Source organism: Equus quagga, chromosome 5 (genome assembly GCF_021613505.1).
Source record: "Equus quagga isolate Etosha38 chromosome 5, UCLA_HA_Equagga_1.0, whole genome shotgun sequence".
NCBI classification, from domain to species: Eukaryota; Metazoa; Chordata; class Mammalia; order Perissodactyla; family Equidae; genus Equus; species Equus quagga.
In genome coordinates, this window is record NC_060271.1 from 77,085,343 (window position 1) to 77,112,145 (window position 26,803).

The 26,803-nt window shown below is 47.0% G+C and overlaps 1 protein-coding gene across 6 annotated transcripts in view; it reads left to right on the forward strand.

Moving 5' to 3' along the window:
• Positions 1–26,803, forward strand: part of SLC4A5 (solute carrier family 4 member 5) — a 116,062-nt gene that overhangs the window by 56,294 nt on the left and 32,965 nt on the right. For 4 of the 6 annotated variants that reach the window (XR_006888580.1, XM_046660727.1, XM_046660729.1 and 1 more), the window contains 8 exons: positions 15,482–15,642; positions 16,460–16,615; positions 17,905–18,000; positions 20,356–20,411; positions 23,983–24,140; positions 24,586–24,673; positions 25,640–25,794; positions 26,198–26,389. Coding sequence is in view for 5 of the 6 variants with exons in the window: in XM_046660727.1 (XP_046516683.1) it covers positions 15,482–15,642; positions 16,460–16,615; positions 17,905–18,000; positions 20,356–20,411; positions 23,983–24,140; positions 24,586–24,673; positions 25,640–25,794; positions 26,198–26,389 (1,062 nt within the window). In the remaining variant the exon portion in view is untranslated. Of the gene's footprint in view, positions 1–8,559; positions 10,019–15,481; positions 15,643–16,459; positions 16,616–17,904; positions 18,001–20,355; positions 20,412–23,982; positions 24,141–24,585; positions 24,674–25,639; positions 25,795–26,197; positions 26,390–26,803 lie in introns of those variants that run through there. The other 2 variants (XM_046660731.1, XM_046660728.1) reach the window with 2 other exon arrangements.

Here is a 26,803-nt window from a genome sequence, read left to right on the forward strand (position 1 = left end):
TTAAATAGACTTTACTTTTTAGAGCAGTTTTATATTCACAGCAAAATTGAGCAGAAAGTACAGAGATTTCATATATACCCACAGTCTCCACACATGCCTAGTCTCCCCACTGTCAACATCCCCCAAGAGAGTAGCACATTTGTTACAATCAATGAACCTGCACTGACACATCATTATCTCCCAAAGTCCCTAGTTTATATTAGGGTTCACTCTTGGAGTTGTACATTCTAGGGGTTTGGACAAATGTATAATGACATGTATCAGCCATTATAGTACCATACAGAGTAGTTTCACTGCCCTAAAACCCTCTGTGCTTCATCTACTCATCCCTTCCTTCTTTCTCCTTAACCCCTGGCAACCCCTGATCTTTTTACTAGGTTTGAGAAATATTTTAACAGGTAAAATTGACAAGACTTGATGGCAGATGGCATATGGGGGAGAAGGATAGTCAACGAGATGCCCAGGTTTCCAGCTTGAGCACGTGAGTACCTCGTGGTAGCAATTTAGGAAACACCAGAGGAGGAAGTAGTAAGACTCTGTTATATTGGATTTGTTTTGTTTTGTTTTGGAGGTGGTTGATGATGAGTTCCATTCTGGGCATGTGATGTGTGAGGAAACCCCGAGTGGAGATGTCCAGCAGGTCATCATGTAGACAGAGAGATCTGGAGTTCAGTAGGGAAGCATCAATTTGTGAGCCATCACATTAGATGAAGATCTTCATCACATTAGATGAAGATCAAATCCATAGAAAGGAATAAGGTTGGCCCCTGAGATCTGTGAAGTGACGAGAGCGCCCAGGACAGAGCCCCCAGGAGCACTAACATTTAAGGGATGGGCAGAGCAGGCAGAACCCACAATGGAGACTGAGAAGGAGCCACCAGAGAGGTAGGAGGGGAATGAAAAGAGTGCTGCATCCTGGAAACCAGGAGGAGAGAGACATTAGGATGGAGGGAGTGGCCAACAGGTGGGGGAAGAACTGAAGAGCACCACAGGATGGAGCGACCGAGAAGACCTGGGGGAGAGATGGGGCCAGTGGGTGGAGAAGAGAGTCAGAAGGACGAACGTGGGTTCAGTTGGACAGTTCTTCCAAGATGCTCATCTTGGAGGACAGGAGTTAGAGAAGTCTCTCAGGCGGAACAGGGGTCAAAGGAAGATTTTGGGTTTTGTTTTTGAGGATGAGAGAGATCTGAGCAGATTGAATGCTGACGGAAAGGAGCAGATGAAAGAGAGTGGTTTAAAGATGCGAGAAGCAGAGAGGGGCTGCTGCATAGAGGGTGCAGGGCCCCGGGCTCAGGTTTGGGGGCTCCCCGAGCCAGGAAGGCCCACACCTCTCCCCTGTGACAGGCTTGAAGGAGCAGAGGGCAGGGCAGCTGCAGCAAGGTTTGGAGGCTCGTAGCAGGAGTTGAGAGAGTTCTGGGCTGGTGATTTCCAGAATGGTCTCTCGTTTGAGGAGAGGAGAGTGGAAGAACAGCCTGGAGGAGCTGCAGATTGTCAGGTGGTCCTGAGGCAGGTGAGCAGCTCCAGGCCCCATGGCCATCCTGTTTTATTGCAGTGGAGCCATGCTTGGAGATTGGTGGTCAGATGAAGGTTTTTAATGTTGTTTGACTTTGACTTGATGCTTCTCTACGGGTCTGAATAATCACACTATTTGTCATTATCAAGCTACTTTCACATCCAATATCTAACAGGGTCCTTCCCTCTCTCTTCATTAGTCAAATGCTGATACCAGATGCTTCTGCTGGGCAAGCGGGAAAAAGTGGTTTTATATGAATCAGAACCCGGATCACGTCTCAGGTAGAAGTGGGCAAGGTTCCGCCAGGCCTCAGAGGCCCAGGTTCCAGCCAGTGCTCTCACCTGCAAGTGATGTGAACACAGAATGGGCCATTCTTCCCCTAGGGGCTTAGTGATCACTTACAGTTAGCACAGCCCAGCTGGTAGGAGGGTGGAGGTAGGGGAGGGTGGAGGAGGGGGTCTTGCATGAGACCAGCAGGGACTACCTTCAAAGTGCCTGCAATCAGGTTGGGGGAACACCAGTCCACACCCATGCAGACAGCCAAGCAGTGACGCAAGGCCATCACATGATGGACCCAGCATGGTAAGATAGGAGTTGGCCAATGAGTATGATAGGAAGGTTAGTTAAGTGAGGAGAGAAGGCAGGACTCCTCCTGATGGGGCATGACTGGCTGGCAGCTCCTCAGAGCCCCTAGTGGCTGATCAGCAGGGGGACCACCTCCCCCTAAACAAGGACATCCTTGGATAGCTTTCACAGTTGCAGTTGTTGAGAGCAGAGGAAGCTCACCATCAGACCACCTTACATGTCAAGACCCCAGTTGATTTATCTATATCTATATATCTATATCTATAGATATTTACATATCTAAATGTATGTATATTTTAACTTTTTATTATGGAAAATTTCAAACACAAAATGTAGAGAAAATAGTATAATGAACCTCCATATATCTATCATCCAACTTCATCAATGATTAATATTTATCTATTTCCCCACCATTTATTTTTTGTTTGCCTTTAGGGGTTTTGTTTTTGCTGGAATGTTTTAAAGAAAATCCCAAATTTTCTAAACATTTTAGTACAGATCTTTATGAAATTAGGTTTCTTTTATAAATACAACCACAATGCCATTATACCTCCTAACAAAATTGAGACGAATTCCTTAATATGATGAGATATCCAGTCTAGATTCAAATTCCCCTTATTGTCTCAAAAACATCTTTTTTTACTCTTGGTTTGTATAACTTAGAATCAAAACAAGGTCCACACATTGATTTTGGTGGTTGTGTCTTCCTTCTTGTTAGGATCAGAACCGTCAGACTCTAGAGATGCCAAAGGAGTCTTTGAAAATCCTCTGGTAGGAGCTCTTTGTGCTAATCCAAGAGCCCCCCATCCCATATGTCCAGCTCCAACAATCACAGCCTAAGTACGAGTGAGCTGTCTGGGCCTGTGTATGATGCTCAAGGGAGAGAGAAATGCCATTGTCATTGCCAGGACATTTTAGGCTGTAGGTAGCAGAAACTCACTCAAGCTAACTTATGCAAAAAGAGGACAGTGTCAGCAGGATATGGGGTGACATCATAGTACCCAGGGATGGTCAGATCTGTTAGGGGCTGGACCTGGGAAACCAGGCTGTCCTCTCTCTTTGCTTCTGATCTCTGCTTCTCTCTGGAATCTTCTTTCCTCTTCAGCAGCTGGCTTCCTCCTCTTGTCCCTGCCCTTGGCCATTCCTTAGCCTCCATGTGTATGTCTGTTCTACTCAAGGGACCATTCCAGAGTGCATCGCTGTTCCTCAATCCCAATTCCTAATTCTTCAAAGTGAATCTGATTTGCCCAACTTTCGTTGTCATCACTGTAACCCAGATCAGAGTTACAAGGAGGTGTGGTGAGGGTTGCCCATGGCCTGGGGAGCACATCCCCATGGATGGCAGCAGAGCGGACACCTCAAATACGTCTTTTCCACAGATGTAGTGGTGAAGATATGCATTTTATATAATCTAGTCTTTGGCTGCTGTTGTACTCATAATGCCAACCAGAGCTTTCAGAAGTCTTCCATGAGAATATAGATGGCAGGGGTTTGTAAACCCTCCCCTGTCTTGGACAAGCACCTCAGAGCTCATGCTGAACCTTTGGACGTGGACGTGGACTGATGTCACTACAGCACCACAGCAATCCCTAAGCAGTGGAGAGTGAAAGCTCTACCCTATGGGTCTAGGAGAACTTTGAAAAGCGTCTTATCCACACCTTTCTTCTTTCATCCTAAAAACATTTTAAGAGATTGTGTGTTAGGTTCTGTGGGAGAATTTAAATGAGTAAGATATGCATCTGCTCTGGAAGTACTTATGATCTAGTGCAGATGTCAACAGACTTTTTCTAAGGGCCAGATAGTAAATACTTTAGGCAGCTTTTTGTCTTTATGTGATCTCTTCCTGCTCTTTTTCTTCTCCTTTTCCTTCTTTTTCACAATATTTAAAAAATATAAAAACTATTCTTAGCTAGCTGGCCATACAAAAACAGGCGGTGGGACACTGTTAGCCATAGGGCATGGTTTTTTAACCCTGAGCTGGTGTAAAAGGCAGGCGTGTGCCCATACACACAGATAACTAAAACCCAGGGCAGTACTTGTGAAGTGGTGAGAACGCAGCTCCAGCGTCGAAAGACTTGCCTCAAACCCTGTCTCTGATAAGCTGCGTGACCTTGGGCAGGCTCCTTATCCTCTAAGGGTCTCAGTCTCCTCACCTGTGCGATGAGAATAGTAGCAGACCTTCCTGGTGGATCAATTTGAGGATTAAATGAGATAACACATGTAAAGTGCTTACCATAGCACCTGGCACATAGAAAGTGCCCGGTAAGCTTTAGCCACTGTCCTTATTGTTAAGTGCTGTGTGATAAATGACACAAAGTGCATGGGAGTCAGAGGAAGGACAGTCACTGCAAGCTGGACCCCCGAGGAGGCTTTGTCATGGAGGAGGTGGCCTTTGAACTGGGCCCTGACTAGTGGAGGTGGAAGAGAGAGCATCCACAGGGAGGAGAGGGCCTCTCCTGAGAAGCAGTGAGGAGAAGGAGCCAGCGGACTCTGAGCGGGACTGACAAGTCTCTAAATGACAGTCCCACAGGGTGATTATAAATGCCTCCTGGACACACAGACAAATGGTCCTCAGAGATGTTTGGCTTCAGAAGCCTTTCCCTGAAGGAGCCAGTTAGGAATTTGCCAGTAGCTTTGTCTGATGCCATTCACTTAGCTGTGGGCTCCCCCTTCCCCTGGAATGAAGACACGGTGTGCAGCGGGACGGACGCTTCACCAAATGCATGAGCTTGGGCACAGAGCCTCCCACCCCAATTCCATTCACCACAGTTCCTGGGAAGACACAGCTCTGCCCCATCCCAGCCGCTGCACCACTGGGTGCCCTTTCTGGGAGGACTTGTTTCTCCAATAATGCCCAAATTCACTGCTAAAGTGAAGGCCCTGAGAGCCGGCTCCTAGGACAGCAAAAGGAGAGTTTGTCTCAGGAAGTTAGTCAGCTGTGGAAGGGTGTGGAATTCAATCCAGAACAGTCTACGACAGAGGTCTCCACTTGTCTGCTCCCAGTCCCAGGCAAGTCTCAGCTGCAGAGATGGAGGATTCCAAACATCTTATCTTAATTCTGTTAAACATTTGAATCATTTAGCTAATGTGCCTCATTCTGATTCTGTATCTTTCTGATGGTAATTTGGCTTTCCCTGTACCTCTGCCTAAAAGGAGAGAATGCAGGGGCTAGAAGATGAGAGTAACTAACCCGTATAACTGTTGTAAATCTCATCTTAAACTAAATAATTGGCCTGCGGGTTTATCCATCAGCTCTTGTGAGCTTGGTTAGCATTAGTCAATATCCCTGGACTTAACCATCTCCAGGAATATAAAAAGACAAATTTCTGAGTCCAGTCTGGAGTAGATACCCCAAAAAGCCTGTGAGGTCTTTCTGGTGCTTATCAGCTCCTGCTGGTACCTTCGAAACTTCTGTATATATGTGTTGACCCTTGACTCATGCCACCTACTCAGTCTTCTATAATTTGTAATCTTTCAAATTCACTGTAAAGTTTAGTTTGTGAACATACACATCATACCTGTAGTTTTAATCAGTTGTACAAACGTTTTGTAGTATTTCACATACGTATTTTAATGCATGTGCTTGTTATTATGTTGTAAGAATTTGTCAAATATTGTAGGAATGGGCAAGAATTTGCTTAGGAGTTCCCCTTTTGGAAAACTTTCTTCCCGTAAATCACTTCTTGATGCCTCTGTCAAAACTGAAACTAGGGAGTGTCTGATGGTTCCTCAGACATCTCCAGGAAAATTCTTCACTGGCCCATAAGAGAGTTAATACTGGCCTTTGGTTTCTGCTGGAAAATTCAGGGCACTAATATGACTCAATGTGAAGTTAAATAGCTTTGCTGGATAATGGGGAAAAACTCATTCACATTGCTTTTAAGAAATGAATCTGTTAGAGTCACAAAATTTATTACCAACAGAAAGTAAAAACTCCATGTCTTGATGCTTTGTAACTGACACATGGAAGTCCAGTCTTTGGATGATGGGTGATGGGGTGGGGATGGGAGAGTTACGGAATAAAGTCAATGAGGCCACTAGATAGAGAATTATCACACTGTGGGTGTGTACTTCACCCCTTTTGGGCAAGTAAACTGAACCTCATCTAAGAAACAAATTCATGCAAATGTAAGTCTTAAAGCAAATATTTAGAGGCAACATAACCTTAACATGAAAGATTGCATTCTATAGGAGATTACATATTTTCTTTTCTTTTTTCTTTTTTTTTAATTGAGGAAGATTAGCTCTGAGCTAACTACTGCCAATCCTCCTCTTTTTGCTGAGGAAGACTGGCCCTGAGCCAATATCTGTGCCCATCTTCCTCCACCCTACATGTGGGACACCTACCACAGCATGGCTTTTGTCAAGCGGTGCCATGTCCGCACCCGGGATCCGGGCCGGCGAACCCCAGGCCACCGAGAATCGGAACGTGTGAACTTAATCGCTGCACCACAGGGCCAGCCACAGGAGATTACATATTTTAAAATCTTTAAAATTAGGATGTTCAGGGGCCAGCTCCGTGGCCGAGTGGTTAAGTTCGCGTGCTCTGCCGCGGCGGCCCAGGGTTCGGATCCTGGGCGCGGACATGGCACTGCTTATCAGGCCACGTTGAGGCGGCGTCCCACATCCCACAACTAGAGGGACGTGCAATTAAGATATACAACTGTGTACGGGGGGGGGGGGGGGGGGATAGAAAAAAAAACAAAAAAAAAAAAAAAAAGATTGGCAACAGTTGTTAGCCCAGGTGCCAATCTTTAAAAAAAATTTAAAAAAATAAAATAAAATTAGCATGTTCTAAGGGGAATTTTTGCAAACAAATTAAACAGGACACAATTTAATCATATGGATATGTGAAATAAGTACATAAAGTACTTATTTATTACTTATTATCACAATGTACTTATAACAAGTACTTATTATCACAGTGTTCCTCTCTAGTCTCCAGATGTTATGCTTATCTAACGACACACAATGGCCAGATCATTATTTTGTCTTCTCAAAGACCTATGTCTTCCTTTTAAAAAGTAGGGAGGTCTGATTCCCGGGCGCCTGAGATTCTGATGTCATTAGTCTGGGGCTCAGCTGGATGTTGGAATGTGTAAAAAGCTCCCAATGATCCTGACGCAGCTAAGGCCAAGAGCCGCTGACACACCTGCTAGCCAGGGTAGGGTCAGTGGGGGTGTAATTTAAGTCTCCTTCTGAAGGTGGGGCTAGAATTCAGGTCTCTTGGTTTTCAGCCCTTTCCTGATAAAAGGAGAGCCTCACTCCTCTCACATCCTGTGGTTTGAGTGTTGGACAGCCTTGGCTGTGCCTGGTGACTTGCCCCACATGCTTTCTACTGCTCTTGATATTAACTGAACAGTGACTTCTGCTAATGGTATCTGTGAACAAGTTACTAGTCACAGAAAAGGCCTGAGTTCTAGACACACTTTGCATGACAGCGAACTGCTTTCCGTGACATGTGACTCTTTGAGGTTCTGTTCAGCTCCATCCCAGCTGCCTGCCCCTGGCCAGGACAAAATCCCCGAGAGTCCTTTTCCAGCCAGAGATTTTCTTTCCGCTTGACCTGCCTCTCCAACTCTAATTCCCCACTTTTTGAAGCCAACTGTGGTATAAAGGTCACTTTGCAGTAAGTTGCTTGGGATTACACATTAACCATTTTATCAGGCTCCGAAGAGTTTTTAAGCCTGGCTTTAGTGAGAAGCTTTTTAAAGAGCCCATGCCTTTATTCATTCTGAAAAGTGGTTAAATGTTTTATTGTAGAAAATTCAAATTTATACAAAAGTAGTATATAGGAGAATGAACCCCCAGGGACCCATCACACAGTTTCAGTGGTTACCAGCAAACTCCTGGCCAGTGTTGTGTCTCTATGCCTCACCCACTACCCCAGACACACAAATGGGATCATGCTGACACATCTTTCTATCTGTAAATGTTTCAGCACGTGTCTCTAAAAGATAAGGCCTCTTTCTTTCTTTCCCAATTTTTTTTATTGTGATAAAATACACTTAACATAAAATTCACCATCTTAACTGTTTTTAAGTGTATAGTTTAGTGGCATTAAATAGATTCATAATGTTGTGCAACTGTCACTGCCATCCATCTCCTTAGTGCTTTCATCTTATAAAACTGAAACTCAGTACCCATTAAACAATAACTCCCCATTCCCTCCTCGCCTCAGCCCCTGGGAAGCACCATTCTTCTTTCTGTCGCTATGATTTTGATGGCTCTAAATGCCTCATATAAGTGGAATCATACAGTATTTGTCTTTTCGTGACTGCCTTATTTCACTTTTCATAATGTCCTCAAGGTTCATCCATGTTGTAGGATATGTCAGAATTTCCTTCCTTTTAATGGCCGACTAATATTCCATGGTATGTGTGCACATATGTTCCTTATCGGTTCATCCATTGGTGGACACTTGGGTTGCTTCTACATTTTAGCTACTGTGAATAATGCTGCTGTGAACATGGATGTACAAATATGTCTTCAAGACCCTGTTTTCAATTCTTCTGGGTAAAGGCCTCTTTCTTTTCAACACAACCACAATACCACTGTCACATCTAAAAAACAATGACAGTAATTCCTTATTTTCATTGAGTTATCCAGGCAGCGTCCATATTTCTCAGATCATCTCGTATTTTTTTAATATGATTCGTCCACATATTGCATTTGGGAGATGTGTCTCAAATCATTTTTAATTGACAGGTTCCTCCTCCTTTATTTTTCCCTTGCAGTTGTTGTTATTGCTAAAGAAGCTGCATCATTTGTCCTGTATGGTCTTTCACTTTCTGGATTTTGTTCATTGCATCCCTGTGGTGGTGTTTAACATGTAATGGTTGGGTCCGGGCTTATCTGATTCCTGTCTGAGTGTTTCACAAGACTATTTGATAGGCGGTAGTGTCTGTGTCCACCAGAAGGCAGCTCCTGCCCAGCTGATGTCTGTGTGCATATCTGTGACGTTACTAGACTGTGATGATCATTGCTTAGATCACTCTGAGTATTTTAAAACACACTTAAGTCCCACGATTGTTGAGCTCTCTTTTCCCTGTCATTTCCTCATGGCCAGACTTCACCCAAAGTAATCAGTGAGGCCTTACTACCCTCAAGCAGGAGGGAGCAAGCATTTAATGGGAGCTGCTCTGGGCAGGGGACGGTAAGGTGACACCAGAGAGGAAACAGTGGTCCTTGTCCTCAAGAAGCTTGATGTATATTTGGGGAGGCATGTATATACCAAAACAACTGGGAAACACGATTGACTACAATTAATTGTTGTTTTAGCCTCTGAGCCCCAGAAGTCAGGAACTTTGCCTAGAACAGTCTGTAGCAGAGTTGACTGGGCACCCCCCCACACACACACATATTCTGCTGTAAATTTGTCTAGGATATGACCTAGACATCAAGATTTTAAAATTTTTATGTGCATCCAAGTTGAAGCATCATTGTCCTAGGATAGCGGTTCTTAAAATGTGGTTCCTGGATCAGCAGCATCAGCATCTCCTGGAAATTTGTTAGAAATGCCCAAATTCTTGGCACTCCCTCCCCTCCACTCAAGACCTACAGAATCAGAAACACTGAAGTGGGACCCAGTAATCTGTATTTTCACAAGCCTTTCAGGTGATACTGAAGCATGCTTGAGGTTGAGAGCCCTGTCCTAGGTGTTTGTTACAGGAGAAACGAGCAGGATAAGTGCAAGAGCTTTGCAGAGGAAGTGGCGCTCTTGCTGAGCAATGGAGAAAGGAGGGGTCAGATCTGGACACCAGAGAGGAAAGAAGACATTCTACTGTGGAGACCCACAATTCTCAAAGGTGATCTCAGACCAGCAGCATCAGCATGCCTGGGAGCTTGTTAGAAATGCAGAACCTTGGACCTCGTCCCAGACCTACTGAATCAGAAGATGCATTTTAACAAGATCTCCAGGTGATTTGTATGTGCATTAAAGTTTGAGATGCACTGGTGTAGAGTATGTACTCCAGTTATAAAATCAGAGACACAAGAGCATAGAATGGCCAGGCTAGGAAGAAGGCTCTGGAGATCTAGTTCTACTCTTTCAGCTGGTGTTTTGGAGTCATTCCAAGGGAAAGAGGCCATGTCCCCTGTTGTATAAGGAGAATGGGACCCTTGTGCACAGAACTGCTTGCCTGCATTGGGACACCAGACAAGTCCAACTGTCCCCGAGCCCCACAGTTCTATAGCGTTACAGAGCAGGGGCTCCTCAACCCTCAGGGCACAGTCAAATAAACTGGGAGCTTCCATGGCCAGGCCACCCTCCTGATGGGTGACCATCCAGGCATCAGTATTTTTTTATAATCTCCCCAGGCAATTCTAATAGGCAGCCAGAGTTGAAAACCACAGCTGCAGATCTTAGGTCATCCATGTTTTCATGTTCACTGAAGGGGAAAGTGAGTTCAATTTCTAGCTGTACAAATTAAAAACACAAAATTAAGTTCAGGTCACAGGCTTGCTGTTTCAACATCTGGATTCCCGAAATAGTTGCAAGAAGGACTGGAAATGTGTCCCTAGTGAAGTTGTCAAGTATCCTGGAATTTTTTGAAATCGAGTTCTCAAGGGATGCTGGTAGCAGGAGTCTAGTTCTGCCGTTGCCCTGAAGCTGGAAATAGGTAACTTAGCTTTTCTGCAGGCTGTGCTCAGGTGGGTTGATGCCCTTGTCTGTTTTTGCATAGAGCTAATGTTTTGTGGGTACCTAACACAGTACAAATAGTCCAAGTCCCAGGGAGTGGAGAGGACCAATTGTCCTTGCTATCTGGAGTTAATAGAGGATGTCTCAAAGAGGAGATGTGTTCTCACCCACTCCTTCCAGGTAGAGTTGTATCTATATACGCAGAAAGCTGAAGAATGGGATGTCATGAGAGAGAGCTGCCCAAGAATGTCCGCCCAGAACGTTTATGTAATAGTGTAAAGAGCAATCAACCCAAGTGGCCCCGTGCATTGGGACACATCACACTTTTGGGTGAATGGGGTAAGGCTGTGGAGTAGCAAAAGGGTCTTGAGTGGCAAGGTGACAGTATAATTCATCTTGTGTATTTTTGAGAAAAGAAAGGGCAATGTGATTGCTTGAATAAGAGAAAGACTCTTAGGGAGAAAGTGAGCATCCTCTTGACCAAAACACTTGGGTTTATCTTTGATCTCTTCCTTGCAAACCCTTATGTTAATACAACTTTTAGAAAAACTTTGTCTTGGTATCATACAGACTTGGATGGACCATAATTTAAATGATGTTCTCCCAAACAGATTTCTGCGTTAAAAAAGTCAGCACCACTTTGATGAGTCTTTGAGGCAAGTATCTATGTGGTCTCTGCTCCAGCCTCCAGGTTTCAGGTCTTTACCTTCCAGGTCTTTTCTAATCAAACCTCCCTATCCTGTGTCCATCCAAGCCCCCAGGGCCCCACCAGGTTAACTGGCACCTGGTTAACTGGGCTCAAATAAATGAATTGAATCAGGATGTTAAACACTGATAATGCAAAGTACTTACACAATTGTGTAAAGAGGAAATCTGACAGAGGAAAAGATGTTCAACCTTACTGGTAACCAAAAGAATGCAAATGTGATATAATTTTTCAATTACCAAACGAACAAAGGTGAAAAGGAATGACAATAGTAGAGTTTGAGACACTTCAGAGAAATGTGAGGTCTCCCATACATTGGTGGAAGTGTAACTTGGCACAAGCTTTCTGGAGAACAGTTGGCGATGTATGTCATACACTTAAAAATGTGCAGACTTATGTGGTGACAGACAAGAAATAATGTGCAACTGAAATTTTACAATGCTGTAAACTACTATGAACTCAAAAAAAAATGTGCAGACACAGCAACTCCACTTATGAGAGATCATCACAAGGAAATTGATAAGCAGGGGCCAAGGATATTCAAACAAGCCTTGTTTATAATAAAGAATAATTAGAAATAATATAAATGTCCATCAGGTGAGGATTATTCATATCAATCATGGTCCATTCATACAATGGAATATTAAAGAGCCTTTAAAATGATATGAATATTTATAGACACTTAGAGACACGAAAGAATGTCCATTCCATTAGATATTATACCCTTTCGGTGTCATTAGTGTAAAAGTGTGTGAGCTTGTGCATGTGTGTGTGTGCACATATGCATTCATGCACACAGAGATCTACAGTGATAGTCATCAAATATCAACTATGGTGTCCTCTGGTTGGGAGAGCTTTGAATGCCTTTACTTATTTTTTTATTGTTTCTAAAATTACAAAAGCAATATTCCTTATTTTTGTGTTAATAGCTAACCCTAACAGAATGTGCATTATGTGCCAAACACTGCTCTAATTGCTATATACGATTATCATTCCTGAAGAAAACAAAAGTGTGAGAGATTGAGTAACTTGCCCAAGGTCCACAGCTAGTAAATGACGCAGCTAGGGTTCCAAATCTGGTCTCTTGCTCCACAGGCTACACTCGTACTATGCTAATTAACCCAAAGAGAGTGGAAGTCTCTTAAATCCTCCCCCACCGACAATCCCACTCCTCTCTTCAGAAGTAACCATTGTTAGCCATTTGATGGCATCCTTCCAAAACTTCTGCTGGGCATTTTCAGACACGTGCACAAATACACAGATGTGTGTGCTTCTTTTTTTGATAAAATGGGATGGTATTGTCCATCCTGTTAGTATGCAGAGTTTACCCCATACTTTTGACCTCTGAGGGGCATTCTGCAGCGTGGACAAAGGGAATGGATGGGACCATGCCCCTACTGAAACTGGCGGTTTCTAGTTCTTCACCCTAACAGACAAAGCTGCAGTGAGCATCCTGGTGTACATATTCCTGTGTGCAGATGTGTCATGACAGTCCTGTGATAGTTTCCTAGAAATGGACTGCTGGGTGAAAAGATATGCAAGCTAAATGTTGAAAGAGATTGCCCAATTCCCCACAACAAGAAGGCTGTGCTGCTGTATGTACAGTGTATACATACATACACTGCATACATACACACACTACACATATACATACATGATATACATACATACACTATGTACATACACTATACACTATATACATACATGCATACACTATATACATACATACAGTGTATACATATACGTACATTATATACATGCATACAGTGTGTACATACATACACTATACACATATGTACAGTGTACATGTACATACATACACTATATACATACATACAGTGTATACATACACTATATACAGATGTACAGTGTATAGGTACATACATACACTATATACATACATGCATACACTATATACATACATACAGTGTATACATACATTCATACACTATATACATCCATCTATGAACTAGTGCCCACCTCCCGACCTGTGTAGTTTTCACCAACACAGGAAGTTGTCAGTCTTTTTCATTTTTGCCAATATGAGAAATGAAGAGCGTTGTTCCATTTGCAATATTTAAATTTTCTTGATTACTAATAAAGTTGAACGTCTTTCATACGTTTTCTATCTTCTCAAAATTGTTCACTTTTCAGTTGAGTAATTTGAGTTTTTCTTATTGATGTGAAGGAGTTTTGCTATATTATAAATATCAGTCCTTGGATGCCCTGTGTGTTGCAAATATTTTCCCAATATGTTGCATTTCTTTGAACCTCGTTTATGTCTTATTTTGTTATACAGAAGTTTTAGTTTATTTTTATGTAACAGAATCTGTCCTTTTTTTCCTTTACAGTTTTAAATCTTGTTTAGGAAGTCTTTCTCCACAACCAAGAATATAAGAATACTCTCCTGTATTTTCTTCTAGTATATTTATATTTTTGTTTACAGATTTAAAAAATTTTATTTATTTATTTTAATTGTGGTAAAAATATACATAAGATAAATGCTACCATTTTAACCATTTTTAACTGTCCAGGTCAGTGGCATTAACATTCACATTGTTCTGCAGCCATCACCATCATCCATGTCCAGAACTCCTTCAACCTTGCAAAACTGAAACTCTGTGCCCATTAAACAGGAGCTCCCACTGCCCCTCACTCAGTCCCTGATAACCACCATTCTGCTTTCTGTCTCTGTGAATTTGACTACTCTAGAAGCCTCAGATATGTGGAATCATACAGTATTTGTCCTTAGGGACTGGCTTATTTCACCTGCTGGTGTCTTCAAGGTTCATCCGTGTTGTAGCATGTGTCAGAATTTCCTTCCTTTTAAGGCTCAATAATATTCCATTATAGATTTATTTTTGTTTAGACTTTAACCCATGTAGAATTTAATACTGTGTTTGATGAGAAGTAGACGAGAAGTAATTTTATTTTTAGGTTGGTCATCTTTTAAAAAACTCCTCCATCAAAACACAAGTTCCCACGGGGACCCAGGTCTGTTTTTGCACTGTTGTCCCATTGATCCCTTTCTCTGTGTCTGGACTGGAATCACACTGTTTTAACTGCTCAAGCTTTTCAACAAGTTTTCGTATCTGCTAAAAGCACCTCCCATTCCCATTCTTTTTCTTTTTTAGACTTTCCCCAACCATTCTCAGACATTTACTTTTTGAGAGGAACTTTAGAATTAGATAGTCACAGTCCCAAAATACTCCCTTGGGATTTTGATTGGCATAGCTGGAGGCTACTCACTGAGCTGGGCTGAGCCGCTGACGTTGCTCGCTGGCAGCTCTCTTCGGGCTGTCTGGTGCTGCCCTCTGTGGGGGGCGTTCAGGCCGGTGCTGCCTCTGTCCCACTGTCCAAGGCCTTCCCACTCGGTTGCCTCCACCCAGCCTATGATTTCAAGGCTTCTAGAAAGGACAAATTACTACATCCTTCGTTTAATTTCTTTCCTTCCCACATGACATTCGGATTTTAACCTAAACTTTCAGAATCCAAATCCAGGGTGGGACACGTGGAAACCCCAGGCCCTGCAGCAGAACCCAAGGGGAAGTCTGTTTGTCAGGGAACGTTTCCCCGCTCCCAGCAAACCACAGCCCACAAGGCAGACACTGAACACGTGTGTGACCAGCCCCAGGTAACCAGGGTCTGGTTGAGGATTTTTTTAATAGCTTTATTATTATAGAATACCCTAAAGTTCCCTCATTTTAAGTACAACTAAATGATTTTTAGTAAATGTACGGAGTTGTGCGACTATCATGAAATCCAATTTTAGGACATTTCCACCAAACCTAAAAAGATCCTTCGTGCCTATTTATGGTCATTCTCTGGAAGCCACTTTGCCCGTGACAGCATCAAGAGGAGTGAGGGACAGAGGGAGGGGGTCCCGAAGAGATCTTCTGCCTGTGAGTCTAGGACCATTGCCCCCAAAATGTGCATAAGATGACATGCAGGCTGACAGCCCTCTCCCGAGGAGACCCAGACAGGGGCTCCTCCTGAGGGCCCTGGCCATGCTGAGCCCCGTGCTCGCCCCTTCCAGGTGGATAAAGTTTGAAGAAAAGGTAGAGGAGGGAGGCGAACGCTGGAGCAAGCCCCACGTGTCCACACTGTCCCTGCACAGCCTCTTCGAGCTCCGGACGTGCCTGCAGACGGGAACGGTGCTGCTGGATCTGGACAGCGGCTCCTTACCACAGATCATAGGTGAGGCAGGGACAAGTGTGGTCCCTGCAAACGGGGGCAGGCCCCCACCTCACACCCCCACCTCTGCCCACCCTTGGTCTGTGTGACGCTCCCACTCTGACACCTGCCTGACTGCAGAGCCCAGGCTATGATGGTCTCATGCTCCCAAGGCAGCGTCACAGTTGCTCCAAATTCAGTTCCACGTGGAGCCCAACAGAGGAAAATGTCATCCTCTGGAATGCTGTCCAGCAATGTAGCAAAAGGGAGAGGGGCTTCTTGGCGTGGTCGGAGACATCTATTGCCATGGCAACCTGTTTCTTGTCAGGGTAAATGGATTGTCCTTCATCTTTAGGAAATTACCTCTCATTTAGTGGAGTGGCAAAGGGAGGGGGTTGGGGGGGGTGGCTTGCTTATCATCCCTAAAATTCTTTTTGAATTTTGTTGTAGCACATTTGATTTTGCCCAAAATACTCTTCTAAAAAGAATTCATGTTAGGACTAAACCTATTTAACATAGTACTTTTGTGCTTCTTAGGCTTCTTTCATGTGTACGATTTCATTTACTTTTACAATAGATAGACAGAGAGAACAGAGAATTCTACATGCCCACATGCACACGCACCCACAGCCACACACACATCCTTTTATCTGTGAGGGGGCGGAGGGTGCCCAACTTGCCCAAGTTTCCACAGCTTGCGGCAAAGCCGGGACTGTTTCCAGATCCCCTGTCACCTTTAGCTCCCTTTTAACTCCACTAATAACAGATCAAACTGAAGACCATCACTCCCCAGGGGCGCTCTGTCCCACCTGGGGACAAGGTATGTTTGTTCCCCACTTAGATGATGTCATTGAGAAGCAAATCGAGGACGGCCTCCTGCGGCCGGAGCTCCGGGAGAGGGTCAGCTACGTCCTCCTGAGGAAACATCGTCACCAAACCAAGAAGCCCATCCACCGCTCCTTGGTTGACATCGGAAAGTCAGTCTCCTCCACCACCAGTAAGTCGGGCTGTAGGCTGGTGAGCATGGGGCGTGCGGGGGCCAGTGTCAGGTCCTGGTGCCCAGTGAGCCCCCCTCGGTGGCCGGAGAGTCTTGGCAACTTGGAGGCTTTCTGGACTTCAGGATCCTGGAGAGATTCTGAGGTCCTGGGGGGTCCCTCAGCCTCCTTCTCTGTCAGGCCTGCAGGGACCCTAGCCACACCCCAATGTTGTCCCCCCACCAAAGCAGAGCCATTTCTAGGAAGAGAGTTGGTTCTCAGCCTGGGCTGCACATTGCAATCCCTTGGGGATTTGAAATGAGTCCTAATGCCTGGGTCCTATCCTGGAGAGTTGGATTCAACTGGTCTGGGGTATGGCCTGGGAGCAGGGAGTTTAGAAGGCTCCCCAGGAGATTCTCATGAGCAGACAGGGTTGCAAAATGCTGGTAGAGATGACTTATTTATGGAAAGGGCTTGAAAGTGTCCCTTGAATAGGAGCCAAGTGCCTCGGCAGAAAACGGAGCACTTCGGGATAGTAGAAGGGGCTGCATTCATCTCAAGGGCACCAGGGCTTGTGTACCTGGCAGCTGGTGTCATTCTGATTAGCAGATCCCAGGGCCACTAGCGGGGAATGAATTGTTCCACACACACCTCAAACCTGCAATCTCCACTCTTGATATCCCAGAGCCGAGATGCCCAGACACCAGCCTTGCTGGACCTGTCAGATAAACGCAGTAATCAGAATAAATTCATAAATAAAGAACCTTGAGGAATCTCCTTTGATGTATTGTTTAAAACGGAAAGTGTTTAGCATATTTCAGTAACAGCAGGTACACACTCGGCACTGAGTGCCATGTGCCAGGCACTGAACGCTCCGTGGGTGTTAACTTGCTTCATTCTCGCAATAACCCTGTGACCAGGTACTGCTCTTGTCATACTCATTTTACAGGTGAGGAGCCTGAGGTACAGAGAGGTTAAGTTACTTGTCTGAGGTCACAAAGCCAGTAAGTGGTAGAATCAGGGATGAATCCAGGCTACAACCCCTGATGCCTATTTAATCAATTGCGCATCTAACTCACTTTCAACAGCACGAGCATTTTCTCTAATTCAGACTATTAACTTGCTTCCCAAACAAAATAAAAACAAAAACCAGAATAACCCAAACACCCTTTTTTCCTGGAAGGGGAAGAGATGTGTCTGGCAGGCGAGTTTTACTGAGGTGAAATGACTGTAAACATACAGACACCGGGCTAACGGGAGAGGCTGCACCACCCCAGCGTGGCTGCCAAACCCCTTCTGTTCCTCCTCCCAGATCGCAGCCCAGCCCGGGGCCCTGCTGCAGGCCCGAGCCTACACCACTCCACGGAGGACCTGAGGATGCGGCAGAGCGCAAGTTACGGCCGTCTGTGTGAGTGTGTCCTCTGCTGCTGCACGACTGCTGTATCCTGGCCGGCGGTGGGGAGTGTCAGCTTTCATAGACTTTCATAGGCGGAGGAGATGAAGACCAGGATCTGCCGAGAAGTCTCAGGCCGCAGGAGAACCCCACCTTTCCCCCTAAACCTGGGCTGCTCTCAGAGCCTAATTTACTACCCACATTTTCTAAATAATGACTCTGAAAAATGCAGCTGTAAATCAAGTCCTGGGATAATCAACCCTCCACCCTCTGTGCTAGGCATTTTTATCTCAGTCTGTACCTTTGTTTTCACCAAGTTCATCATGAGCCCTGTTTTTTGGTGAAAAGCCTTCTTAGAAACTGAATTAAAAACAGGCTAGGTCCTTTCCCCTGGGACACTTGGAGAATGTTCCCATCACTGGATGACAGTCTTGTGCCACCATGACGATGAAGTGCTGGCAGTGGCAGTCCCCTGTCTGCTAGGAATGGGTGAGGGGGCTTGTGAGGTGCACGGTCACAGACAAGGCTTTTCCAGGCCATTCACCAGGAGTGAACAGACTGGTGAGCTATGAGGCAAAGAAAAGAGGGAGCCTGGAAAATGTAAAGAAAAAGCAATGTGAAGGAGTATCTTTCTTTAAATCCTTTACTAAAATGCCAAGATATGAACAAGGGCAGCCCCAGGCTGTGCCCCTGACCAGGTCTGAGGAATGATTTGGGGGCAGCATAGCCCCTGCCCAAGGCCTCAGCCACAGCAGGGGTTCACCACAGCGTCTTCTCAGTCCCCTGGTCCTTGGTCCCCTGGGTCTCCCCTGGCCTTGGTTATTCCATGTAGGGGTGCCAGGAGGCAGTGGTCAGTGGGCGGCAAATGGCTTTGGGATAAGCCTTCTGCTCAGTTATTCACTGTGTGTGAGGTCACCCTTACGCTTGATGCTGCAGTGGTGGGGACCCAGAAAAAAGGCACAAATAAGTGATTAGAACTTTGTGTGCAGTGGCCCTGTCCCAAGGTGGCCTGGCCCAGAATGCACAGGGGAGGCACTGGCCTGAGCCTCAGAGACTAAAGAGGAGTTTTCCAGGAGCAAGGGGGAGGAGTTCACCGGGACTGTAGGGCGTAAGGGAAAGAGGGTCGAATTGAAGGGGCCTCTGCGTCCTGCAAAAAAGCCTTTATTCCAATGAGTTTTAAGCAGGCACATACTATGGCCAAATTTTCTTTGAGAAAGAATAAACTAGAAGGGAACAAGATTGAAGCAAGAGACTGGGCCCGCATTCAGAGCAAGAATGGAGGAGAGGAAAGGGCCAAGGTGGGATTTAATGACCGGGGGAAAACAGGAGATGAGGAAGAGGGAGGAGTCAAGGCTGGCACCTAGATTTCTGCTCTGATAGGGCTGTGGATGGGAGGGAGGGGCACTGAGTGGAGTAGGGTCTATGGGGAGTCATTTGGTGGAAGACAATGACTTCTGTTTCCCAGTGTGTCAAGTTTGAGGTGCCAGGTAGGGCTGCTCAGAGGAGTGTGGAGCTCAGGAGAGAGATCGGACTGACCACCCAACCTGGGCATCCTCAGCTCAAATGTGGACGTGGAAGCCATGGGAGTGGATGTGACTCACCGAGGAAGGAGAGAGGGATGAGGTCTCTGCAAGGGGATGAGGGCGAAGAAAGACCCTGAGAAGAGCCCAGCAGGAAAGGATCTTGGACAGAAATAGGAGGAGGGAAGCCCAGGGAGAGCAGAGTTCTGGAAGTGAAGGGACAGCACAGGCCACAGAAAGTCAAGAAATAATAGGTCTGAGAGTACCCTCTGCATTTGGCTGCTGCTGGGAAACAAGAGCTGACTTTCTCCTGCCTTAAGTGAGGGAGGAACTATCAGGCAGTTCGAATAATTCACCACCACTGTTCTCACCATGGGGAGTCCACCTTCCTTCCCTCTGCCAGCCCAAATTCCCAGCCATCTTTAGAGACTCGCAGGGGTTGTGGAGAACAGAGGTAAAACTGGTCTCTCTCCAACAGAGTCCAAGCTTAGTGACACCTGGCAGCTCACCGGATAATGTGTCTCTGTCCCTCCCCACCTCCAGGGCCTGGCACAGAGCAGACTTCTTGGTCTCTATTCCAGAAGGCGGGGCAGGAGGCAGTGACCAGAGTGCAGCTGATTTAGGAGTGAGAAGGAAGAAGATGAACCTGGAGTCTAGCCACTCTTTTTAAGAAAGCTGCCATTGAAGGGAAGAAAAGAGAGTGGATGCTAGCTCAAGGGGGCTGTAGGATTAGGGGAGATGAGGTCTTGCTTTGGTTATGAAGACGGGAGAAGCATGTGTAGGGACCAAGGGAAAATGACCTGCAAGAGCCAGGCTTCCCCTAACGGACCTTCTTTTCCTTCTCTCCTAGGTCACGCCCAGAGCAGAAGCATGAATGATATTTCTCGCACCCCAAACCCAGACCAGGTAGTAAAGGCCCTGCACTTGGCTGCAGTAAAGGGCCAGGGCAGAAAGAAGCCTCTGGTTTCAGGGGCAAGGAACCCCTATGGGCAGAACCCCACTCCCATGAAGGAGCTGAAGTACCCAGGAAGGACACGGGTGGGGCTCTGGGCTGCCTTGGTGACTGCCTAGGCCATCACTTGGGTACTGACTGAGCCCTGGGTGCCGGCTCTGTGCCAGGCCCTGGGGTGAGTGAGGGACAGAGAAGCATGATCGGATGAAGTGCCAGCTGTTCCTGAGCTTGGAATTTGTCAGAGAGAGAAGGCCAGCACACAGAGTTTCACCTCCTCCAGGACCCATAAGCAGCTTTACAGATGGAGTGGGGATTTGGGCTCACATAGAGAAGAAGTGGGGCCTCCCTGTGGGGACAGCAGTGAGAGTGAATCAATGGGACTGCCCAATAGTGTGTCTTCTCCTTGGCTAGGGCAGGATAGAGTCAGTTCTTGTCTCCTACCAGCTTGGCTGAAACCCTCTTGGTGAGATCAGAATCCTACAAACAGGTTGAGTCCAAGTTCTAAGGCCCACAGCCTGGGAACCCCGTGACTACACCCCCTGAGGAAGCCCAGAAAAGGGCCCCCCCCAGTTCCAACCCCTGCACATCTCAAGGGCAGAAGTCTCATGATCCCCTTCCCTGTGCCCCCAGAAGTAGGAAGGAAGGCAATGAAGGAAACCTGAAATTTGGTGAGGGTTGTTCAGGAGCGTGGGTGACCTCCAGGCCTTCAAGACACCCCCAAGTTTGATGGAAGGCAAAACAAACGCAGTCCCTTGCGTCAGTATCCTGAGGGCCCTTTGGTGGCCAAAATAATAAACTGACAATAGTAACAATATCAACCAACATTTAAGGTCCACACTGTGTGCACTATCCCATGCCGAGCGTTTTCTGCACATCACAAAAGTACTACAGTTGTGTGCCACATAACAACGTTTTAGTCAACAACAGACGGCATATACGACGGTGGTCCCATAGGATTAGTACCATACAGCCTAGGCGTGTAATAGGCTGTACCACCTAGGTTTGTGTAAGTACATGCTATGATGCTCAAACAATGACAAAATCACCTAATGATGCATTTCTCAGAACGTATCCCCATCGTTAAGCAACACATGACTATATTATCATCTCCATTCTACTGATGAGAACATAGAGGCTTAAGGCAGTTAAATAACATGCTCAAGTTCATGCGGCTGAAAGGTGGCAGAACCATGACTTGGCTCAAGTAAGCTGACTCTAGAGCCCTTAATGTGGGAGTGACTTAGGAATCAGTATTCTGGAATATTATTTAGAGAAGAGCCCCACTTTGCCATAATCGTGCACACAGACAGTGGATCCATGATAAAAAAGCTAGCCTAGTAAAAGTCTTTCATAGCCTATTTTAACAGATGTGTAAGTGGTCATGAGAACACCAGCTGTCACCTTCCCCAGGCAATGCTGCCTTGATGTAGGGATGTGGTGCCAACATCAGCTCTCCTAACTGATCAGGTGATGTTGCTTCTCAGTATTTGCAGCAGCAGTGGCTTGCGGTGGAACAACAGTTTGTAGGCCAGTGGGCACCCTTCTCGGTGCAAGCCCAGAGGCGTTTGCTCTGCAGGCTCGCTCTTCATCATTCCACATCTGCCCTGGGCATGTTGGCGGGTTCCCAGTGAGCAGAGCGTGGATTCAGACAGCATGGCTGTGTGTGATGACTCAGCAGAGTTGGACCTGAGTCCCCATGGGGTTCAGAAAGCGGGGTCAGCAGTGCCCTGATTGGACAAATTCATGTCCAGACTGTGGCCAAGCCAGAGTGGCCAGAATGCCAGCATGGCCCATTTATGGGATCTCACCATCCTGTCCTCCTTACCAAACATGTCATAAGCTACAAGGGAGGACCAAGGCCCTGTTGGGCCTCCCCGCTCCTGGATTATGAATGTGCTTGTTGGGCCGCCCCAAATCATTGTTTTCAAAGCCTGTTGTTGTCTCCAGGGCACTCCTGACACCCTGCCTCTCCTCCTGTCCCCTGGATCCACTCCCTGCCTGATGCTGGGGGGCCGGGAGCTGGCAGGGGGATGGCAGCTGCCCTGGCACACCCAGCCCTCCATCCTGAAGAACCTGCTTATGAATCAGCTGACTGCGCCTGGGACAAAGACACTTTTTGAGTCATGGGGATTCCGGCCTTCCCGTTAACTCCTGCCCTTGCCTATTCTCGCTGTGTTAGGGTCCTGGGGTTGTTGTCCGGGTGGTTTGGAGAGTTTCATTGTTTTGATTGGATTTAAAAGATTATAAAGGTGCAGCCCTTGCTCATGTGCCTTTTCTGTGCTAGGAGGCCACTCAGCCCAGTGTGTATCATGCCCCTCGAGAGTCAAATCAGAAAATGGCTGTGGGCCCACAGGGGCAGGACCCGTTGGTTTTGCCCATGCCCCGATCTGACCCCTTGCCAGGAACAGAAGGAAGCTGTGTCTTCACTGAGCTTACGAGAAACAGGAGAGACTCCAGCCATGGGGGAATGGGTGGCATAATTGTGGTGTTCACGGGACCTCTCTTTAGGGCTTGGTTCCACCCTCTGTGCCCTTTCTTCCTTTGTTGGCCACTGCGGACTTCCACCAGCCTTGCCCTCCCCAAACGCTCCCCCTCCATCCTCTCTCTATGAAATTATCTCCGTCCTTTGCCCATCCCCTTGCTGCCTAGAGAGAGAGCAACTTGAAAAATGAATGCATTCTAAGATGTTAAATACTAAGAAGAGCTGTATGTGACCATCCCTGAGGTGTTTTCATTGTAAAAGAGGACTCAGGAGGAGTCAGTGTCTTAAGTCTGGGAATGAAGTCATAAATGCAGAGAGTGGGAATAAATTTGGACAGAGAGCTTGTCTCCACTGCCTCTCACCTTGGACCTCACTCGCCCTGCCTGTTTGACCTTCCTGCCCCGAACAGACACTAGCCCCTAGCAGCTCAGTCTCCGTGGAAAGTCTCAGAAGCTATGAGTTTCCTGGGAGGTCTCTTGGGGGTGACTTGGGGGCATGAAAGTCTCTCCCATACTTGGAGGTGTGGTCCAGGGGTTCCTGTTAGTGAGGAAGCTGGTGGCAAAGGGAAAACAAAGCAGGTCTTCTGGGCATCAGCACAGCCATGTCCTTCCTGCAGCCACCCACGGGGAAGGCAGAGACAGAGGGCTGGGTGGCCAGAGTTTGAGACAAAACTCCCATCTGCTTGGGCCGCAGGAAGCTGGGGGCTGAGTCCTGACATCCAGCAAGCCTGGGCTGTCTTCTCTAGCCCCTCAGCTCACACTTGAGCTGAACAAAGTTTTCACCCATCAAGGAGTGTCTTAGGGATCATTGCCTGTTCCTTCCTCTCTCCAAAGGCTGCGTTGGTCCCTGGGGTTAACCAACTTTGAGTCTCCTCATCTGCAGAATGGAGGAGAGTGTTTGGTTATTTCTTTCAGTTTCTTGAGAATGCTGGGAGAATTTTGTGAAGTTAGCCTCCTCAGCAATCTGAAGGGGGTGAGGGAGGGCGAGCTGGAACCCCCACGTGTGAATACCCATGGGTATCTTGTTTCCCCCTCCCTGACCAGAGGAAAAACAAATTCATGAAGAAGATCCCCAAGGACTCAGAAGCCTCCAATGTGCTCGTGGGCGAGGTGGACTTCCTGGACCAGCCATTCATCGCCTTCGTGCGTCTCATCCAGTCGGCCATGCTGGGCGGAGTGACCGAGGTGCCCGTCCCCACCAGGTGAGGGCCACTGAACTCTGCCCACGGTGCCTGCCCTCAGGCAGCCAGCTGTCCATGCAGTCAGCAAACAGCACTGTTGGAGACACCCCTAAAATGCAGAAGGAAAATTGGGGAATTGGCTGGGGAGGGAAATCGTCTGACTTGGGAAGTTTTAGAGAGTTTGTTTAAAATAATCATAAAAACGAAGGAGCCAACAACTGGGGGAGACGCTGTTGGGTGGGCTCTGGGACATGAGGGCATGGTAAGGATGCTCAAGGGGAAGCTAGGGGAATGAAGGGGAAATGTCTCTCCAAAGCAAATATGGGATTCAGAGGAGGGAAGGGACAAGTGATTGGCAGTTAAAGAGTTAAGAATGGGTACGGTCAGGGGCAGAGAATCCTTCTCTTCACCTGCTTCTATTTTTCCTTCTCACTTTCCTCCTCCTCCTTCTTCATCTTCTTTGCAGATTTCTGTTCATATTGCTGGGACCCTCTGGGAGAGCAAAATCCTACAATGAAATTGGCCGCGCCATTGCAACGCTCATGGTCGACGATGTAAGTGCTAACAAGAAGCAGGTGCTCCTAAATGCCATGGCTCTTGCATCAAACACCATCTTTCCATTCATTTGCTTATCCAACAAGCACATTTGAGCACCTACTGTGTGCCAGGCGCAGTGCAGGGTGCTAAGGATTATGAGAATGAGGGAATAGTCACTGCCCTTTAGGAGCACCAGTTGAGTGGGAGGGACAGACCTATCATCCTAAAGTGAGCTGTGCGCTCGGGCCCAGGCAGCTAGGAGAGGGTTCACCCATGAGATGGCATTAGAGCTAAGGATGATCAGGAGTTAGGTAGACCTGGTGCGAGCCTAGGAGGCAGGTCCAGAGAAAAGGAACAGGGGCCCAGGCTCGGAGACCAAGAAGCTGGATGGAAGTGGTTCTGCGCAGGCTCGATGAGAGAGCTTCGAGAGCAGGAGGTGATGCCAGAGAGGTGAGCTGGAGACTATACAGAGCCTGTAGGCAGAGCTGGGAGTTCACACTCTGTCCCAGCAGCGTTGGGGAGCCTTAGGGACTTTAAACACGGCATGACCAGCTCAGATCTGTAAGTTAGGCAGAACACTCTGGAGACAGTGCGGAATGACAGGCTGACCCTCCAAGGGTGAGGGGCTAGGAAGTTATAAACAGATTTGAAATATCTGAGCTTCTTGGACTGGGCTCTGCACACATTTTCTAATGAACTTGCCCTGTGGAAAACTGAAAGCAGAAATGTTAGGTAACTTAGCCAAGTCCTACAGCTCGAGTATGGAGACCTGGCCATCAGGTCCAGGAGGAGCCGTCTCCCACCAGGCCTGCCGTTCCCATTGTGCCATGTTTCACCTGCCCAGCTAAGTTCTCATCTCAAAAACTGAGAGTAGGTTAGGCGTTCAAAGTGGGTCAAAGTGATTTTCTTTGAAACTGTATGTGATGTGCTCTGAGAGGTGCATGAGAAGGGGTCGTCAGCAACCCTTCCTCTCGCCTTGCCAGCTCTTCAGCGACGTGGCCTATAAAGCCCGAAACCGGGAAGATCTGATTGCCGGGGTTGATGAGTTTCTGGATGAGGTCATCGTTCTCCCCCCTGGAGAATGGGACCCCAATATCCGGATTGAGCCACCCAAGAAGGTGCCCTCTGCTGACAAGAGGTGTGTATTTCAATGGGCGGGGGTGGGTGGGCAAGACACTACATGACACAGTACAAAGAGGGCTTCAAGCCTGTCCGTTTCTTTTCTTTGTTTTGGATTTGAAAAGATGTCAGCATACATGGGTTTATACTCTTTTTTTCAGTTCATTTTATTCTTCCCCGTCCCACACCCCCCCCCAAAAAAATCAGAAGCAAATACTTGTATGCTGAATGTGAACATGTGTAAATTTGGGTGACTTGTGGGTGGGTATTATTAGATCATTTTCTGTATTTTTCTCTGTATTTTAAGATATTCCATGATTTTTGTTGGGGAGGTGGGAGGTGTTCTGGGGACAGTCCTGGAGGAGCTAAGCCCTTCCCAGGATTGGGAGCCCCACTGTCCCCTGTCCCCCTTCTCCTTCCAGGAAATCCGTGTTCTCCCTGACGGAGCTGGGCCAAATGAATGGCTCAGTGGGGGGAGGCGGCGGCGGGGCGGCTGCAGGAGGCGGTGCTGGAGGCGGTGGTGGTGGCGGAGGGGCCAGCGGAGGGAGCAGCAGGGATGATGGAGAGATGCCAGCCGTCCACGAAATCGGGGAGGAGCTTATCTGGACAGGAAGGTGCCCACCCCAGGCCTGACGCCGGCTGTCCTTTAGACTTCTCTCCTTCCCACGTACCCTTTAGGAACCTTCTCCCCCTCTGCCTCCAGCTCCAACTCTGGCCACGCCACGGCCTGCACTCTTTCCCTCCCCGCCCTCAAAGTTCCTCCTGGATCAGCAGGAGAGTTGTGTTTGGCAAGGGGAAGCTGCACCAGTACAGAAGAGGAGGAACCCAGCTTTTCTCTAGACGCCCTTTGTTACCTGTACTAGTTTTCTAGGGCTGCCATACAAAGTGTCAGATACTAGGTGGCTTAAACGGTAGAAATTTATTCTCTCACAGTTCTGGAGGCTAGAAGTTCCAATTCAATGTGGCAGCAGGCCATGCTCCCTCTGAGACTCTGGGTAGAATCCTTCCTTGCCTCTCCCTGGCTTCTG